Genomic DNA, 5,322 nt, shown 5'->3' on the forward strand with positions numbered 1-5,322 from the left:
TCGGGATCCCGATCCAGATCCAGAACGACGAGGGGGAGTGGGGGCGAGTGGGCGTCGGTGGGGCTGGGGTTTTGGGGCAGTGGGGGGATAAGGGCGCGGTGGGGTGGGCCGGCCTGGTGGCCCGGTGGGTAGAGGCCCTAGGGGGGCGCGGTGGCCAGCTGGGCCATACGGCCCAGTTGAGGGGGGGCTTGCTCTTTTTTTATCTATTTGCATTTCTGCTTTTAAACCTTTTAAACTATTTAGACATTTTATAAAAATGTGTTTGCTGCCCCATAATTACCTGTGTAATATTTGGCAACCATCGAACATTTTTGTTTCAATTTTTGAAAACTTTTATTGCCGACATTAATTTTTATTTTAAATTTGAAGTTGACGTGGTTTGAACTAACGAGCGTTTAGCAACAGTAATCGGGATGACATGGCATGATTAGCGTGGGATTTCTGTAGCAAGATTATCCGGGCGTTACAAATCTCCTCCACTACAAGAAATCTCGTCCCGAGATTTAGGAGGTAGAAGGAAACAGTGCGGGGTATTCATCACGAAGACGATCCTCGCGTTCCCAGGTGGCTTCGTCTTCAGAGTGATTCGACCACTGGACCTTGAGGAACTTGATCGCCTTCTGACGTGTGCGGCGTTCAGCTTGGTCAAGAATGTGGACCGGATGCTCTTTATAGGAGAGGTCTTGTTGCAATTCCAGCACTTCATGATCCACAGCTCGGATTGGGTCCTTGAAGCAGCGTCGAAGCTGCGACACGTGGAGCACATCGTGAACCTGAGAAAGGTTCGGCGGAAGCTCCAGTTGATATGCCACCTTTCCACGCCTTTCGAGAATAGTGAAAGGACCAATATAGCGGGGAGCTAGCTTTCCTTTGATCCCGAAGCGGTGTGCACCCTTCATTGGTGTAACTCGAAGATAAGCCTTTTCGCCAGGTTGATAGACCATGTCTTGGTGATGACGGTCATACTGACTTTTCTGACGTGACTGAGCAGTCTTGAGATTCTCGCGAATAATGCGGACTTGTTCTTCGGCCTGTTGGATAATATCCGGACCGAAGAGTGGACGTTCCCCAGTTTCTGACCAATTCAGAGGGGTTCGACACTTTCGTCCATATAGCACTTCGAAGGGGGACATATCCAGACTAGCTTGATAGCTATTATTATAAGAGAACTCGGCATATGGAAGAGATTCCTCCCATTTCTTGCCGAATGATATTACACAAGCTCGAAGCATGTCTTTGAGAACTTGGTTGACACGTTCAACCTGTCCTTGCGACTGAGGATGAAATGCAGTACTGAACGACAGATGAGTTCCCATAGCTTCTTGGAAACTCGCCCAAAACCTTGAAGTGAATAAACTGCCACGGTCTGAACTGATAACCAGTGGGATACCGTGAAGTGAAACAATTCTGGCCATGTAGAGAGTAGCAAGATGACTAGCAGTGACTGTCTCTTTGACCGCCAGAAAATGGGCAACTTTGGAAAGCCGGTCAACGACGACAAGAATAGCATCATTACCTTTCTGAGATTTGGGAAATCCAGTGACGAAGTCCATTTCAACATGGTCCCATTTCCATTCAGGAATAGAGATAGGTTGCAGAGTTCCAGCAGACCTTTGATGCTCTGCTTTGATTCGGCGACAAACGTCACACTCAGCAACATAACGAGCAATGTCCTGCTTCATATTAGACCACCAGAATCTTTGACGAATATCCTGGTACATCTTTGTACTACCAGGATGGACGGACAGAGGCGTATCATGAGCTTCTTGCATAACCCTTTTAGTCTTATCCAGGTTTTTCTTCGAACATGGTACCACTAGGCGGCCTTTGAAATGCAAGGCGCCATCGTCAGCAACAGTGAAGAATGAGGGCTTTCTTTTTTTGAGGTCGCGCTTAATCTTGAGGACTTCATCGTCACATTTCTGTATCCATTTGATGGTGTCCACAAGATCTGGTTTCGCAACCAGGGTATTGAGAGAACCCTTGGAAACAACATGGAGGTTCCGTTTGGGGAAACCTTCAGGAGGGGGAGTGAGTGATCCCGGAGGAACAATATGGAGGTTCAGCCTTCTAAATTCTTCGGCAAGCGAGGGCTGAACTTTGTGGACCTGGAGGTGGTTGCAGTAAGACTTGTGGCTCAAGGCATCAGCCATTACATTAGCCTTGCCGGGGGTATAGGATATACCCACGTCAAAGTCTGCAACAGTCTCCATCCATCTTTGCTGGCGTAGGTTCAAATCTGGCTGAGTAAACAGATACTTCAGACTTTGATGGTCGATGAAGATCTCGCAACGATTACGGAGAAGGTAATGTCGCCACTGCTTCAGTGCATGAATGACAGCAGCAAGCTCGAGGTCGTGAACTGGGTAGTTTTCTTCGTGAGGGCGCAGTTGACGAGAGGCATAAGCAATCACTCTGCACTCTTGCATTAGGACACAGCCTAATCCTTGACGGGAAGCGTCGCAGTAAATGATGAAGTCCTTCTTAGTATCAGGTGGAGCAAGTACGGGGGTAGAAGTCAACTTGTCTTTGAGCGCCTGGAAACTTTCCTGACACTTGTCTGTCCAGTCAAACTTGACACCCTTATGCAACAGATTAGTCAGAGGCCTGGCAATCTTGGAGAAGTTCTCGACGAATCGACGGCAATAGCTGGCGAGGCCGAGAAAACTTCGGACTTGCTTCACATTCTTCGGAGGAGTCCAATCGAGAATAGCCTGAACTCGTTCAGGGTTGACGGCAATACCATTCTTGGAGATGACATGCCCAAGATAGGTTACTTCGGGGAGCCAGAATTCACACTTGGAATACTTAGCATACAGTTGATGCTCTCGAAGCTTTTCTAGCACCAGACGAAGATGTCCAGCATGTTCTTCCTCGTTCTTGGAAAATACAAGGATATCGTCCAGATAAACCACGACGAACTTGTCGAGGTAATCCATGAATATATAGTTCATCAGACGAGAGAAGGTGGCGGGAGCATTCGTTAAGCCGAATGACATGACGGTGTACTCGTATGATCCATACCGAGTCACGAAGGCGGTTTTTGGGATGTCCTCCTCACGAACACGGATCTGGTGGTAACCCAACCTCAAGTCAAGTTTGGAGAACACTGATGAGCCAGCCAGTTGATCATAAAGATCATTGATCCGAGGAAGAGGGTATTTATTCTGAATGGTGGCTTGGTTTATAGGACGGTAGTCTTGGACCAATCGGTTTGTCCCATCCTTCTTCTTAACAAAGAGAGAAGGTGCTCCCCAAGGAGAGCAACTTGGGCGAATGAAACCTTTGACAAGAGATTTGTCGATTTCCTCCTTAAGCTCAATGAGTTCATGCGGCGGCATCTTGTAGGGTCATTTAGCTATAGGGGTAGTGCCGGGTTTCAAGTCAATGATGAATTCAATAGCTCTAGCAGGAGGAATCCCTGGAAGTTCTTCTGGGAAGACGTCTTGGAATTCACGAACGACGGGAATGTTTTCAATGCCCTCGAGTGGTGCAGCGTTCAACGCGTTCAAGGCATAAAGTCGTGCCTCGGCATTCTGAACTAGATGAGCTTGGTAAGCTATTATTTCGTCAGAAGGGTGTAGCAGATGGACGACCTTAGTGGCGCAAACTATAGAAGCCGTACGCGCTTTCAACCAATCCATTCCCAGAATGAGGTCGATGCTACAGGACTTTAGTACGATGGGGGAGGCAAGGAATTCCAGTCCTTCAATTTCAACGGGAACGTTGTGACTAACCATAGAGGTTTGACACTGGCCCGCAGGGGTGTGTACCACAATCGCAGTGTTCATCTCTTCGTATTTGATGCCATGCATGAATGCAAACTCAGCTGATATGAAAGAATGTGATGCTCCTATATCAAATAAAACAGATGCTGGTACTGAATTTACGAGGAGTGTACCCATCACGGTAGCAGGCTGGTCTAGAACTTCATTGAGATCAACATGGTTGGCATGAACATGACCATAAGACTTGGCACTGTTGTTGCGAGGCTGGTTGCTTCCACGGCTAGTTGCTGGGAGGGCCAGTTGATTCTGGTTCTGATTGCAATCCCTAGCACAGTGACCTGGTTGTCCACACTTGTAGCAGAGACCATTATTGGGAGTGGGAACAGGAGCTTGTGGTGGTGGAGCTGGAAGTCTTGTCTGCCTAGTTGGAGGAGCAGGCAGACGTGGTGCAGCATAGGTCTGCCTTGGGGCAGGTGCATTTGGCTGGTACATACTGTTGGGAATCCATATCTTACGCTTCTGTGAAGGCGGGCCCGAAGATGAGCCCGTCTCACGGTTGCGCCTGTGAGAGCCCTGGTATTCCTGCAGACCAGTTTCGACATTGATGGCCTTGTTCACCAGGGTGGAGAAATCAGCAAAGTCATGCACTAGAAGTGCGAGCTTGATGTCAGCTTGAAGGCCATCACGGAACTTCTCCTGTCTGCGTGCATCAGTTGCAATGTCTTCTTCAGCATAGCGGGACAAGTCAAGAAACTCCCGCTGGTAAGCTTCCACAGTTTTGTTGCCTTGGGTGAGGTTGCGGAACTCACGCTTCTTCGGGTCCATGATTCCCTGAGGAATGAAGCGAGCATGGAAGACAGGTTGGAAGTCTGGCCAGGTGATGATTGTTCCAGCTGGCAGAGTACGCCTGTGGCTGTCCCACCATTGAGCCGCGGGTCCTTTCAGGAAGAAGGAAGCAAAGGTGACATAGCTGGCAGGGGCTACATCAGCAGACTCCATCTCATAGGTGATGTCACGGAGCCAGTCGTCAGCATCCAGAGGCTGAGTTGAGCTGCGGTACACGGTTGGGTTGAGGCGCATGAAATCTTGCAGAGTCACTTGGGTTGGCTGCTGGTTCATATTGGGGCGAGGAAACTGAGCCATAATATTCTCCATGAACTGACGATTCAGCTCAAACTGTTGCATCATCCCAGCCATGTACTCAGGCGGTGGTGGGGCGTTGCCACCACGACCACGACCACCTGGTCTAACCATCCTGCTAATATTTAACAGGGGTAGTTCAGCATTGAGGAATTGCAAAAAAAACAAGAATCATTCATGATGAAACATGCACAACGAACGTAGCACGATAGATACTACATAGTAGTCGGCATATCTTACAAAAGAGATCATGCATAGAGTTCGTTACACAGTGTTCAGTACATAGGCTAAGACATCATAGGCGGCACACAGGCTCGCGGCAAATGCAGCTAACACTAATAAGCAAGTCTACGTCAGTCCCATGCGGTACTGCGGAGGTAGGTGTAGCCCGACAGCTGGTAGTGACGCGAAGGGAAGACCTCCACGCGAGTAGCCTGGGGTCCGCGGATACTCT

The 5,322-nt window shown here is 48.9% G+C and overlaps 1 protein-coding gene across 1 annotated transcript; it reads right to left on the minus strand.

Annotated features, from left to right (window-relative positions):
- Positions 1 to 248: 248 nt before the first annotated feature.
- Positions 249 to 4,847, minus strand: LOC147970584 (uncharacterized). The gene is made up of 2 exons (XM_087523500.1): positions 3,374 to 4,847; positions 249 to 280 (listed from the first exon to the last, which is right to left on the minus strand). The coding sequence occupies exons 1-2, from the start codon at positions 4,845 to 4,847 to the stop codon at positions 249 to 251; spliced, it is 1,506 nt and encodes a 501-aa protein (XP_087379626.1).
- Between the last annotated feature and the right edge of the window lie 475 nt (positions 4,848 to 5,322).

This window comes from Triticum urartu, chromosome 5A, assembly GCF_056163025.1.
Source record: "Triticum urartu cultivar PI428250 chromosome 5A, HENAU_Tu73, whole genome shotgun sequence".
NCBI classification, from domain to species: domain Eukaryota; kingdom Viridiplantae; phylum Streptophyta; class Magnoliopsida; order Poales; family Poaceae; genus Triticum; species Triticum urartu.

Coding starts and splice junctions, on each gene's coding strand:
- LOC147970584 (XM_087523500.1), bottom strand. CDS start 4,847: ATGAACCAGCAGCCAACCCAAGTGACTCTGCAAGATTTCATGCGCCTC. Junction 281..3,373: donor CATCATTGACTTGAAACCCG/GCACTACCCCTA, acceptor AATATTACACAG/GTAATTATGGGGCAGCAAAC.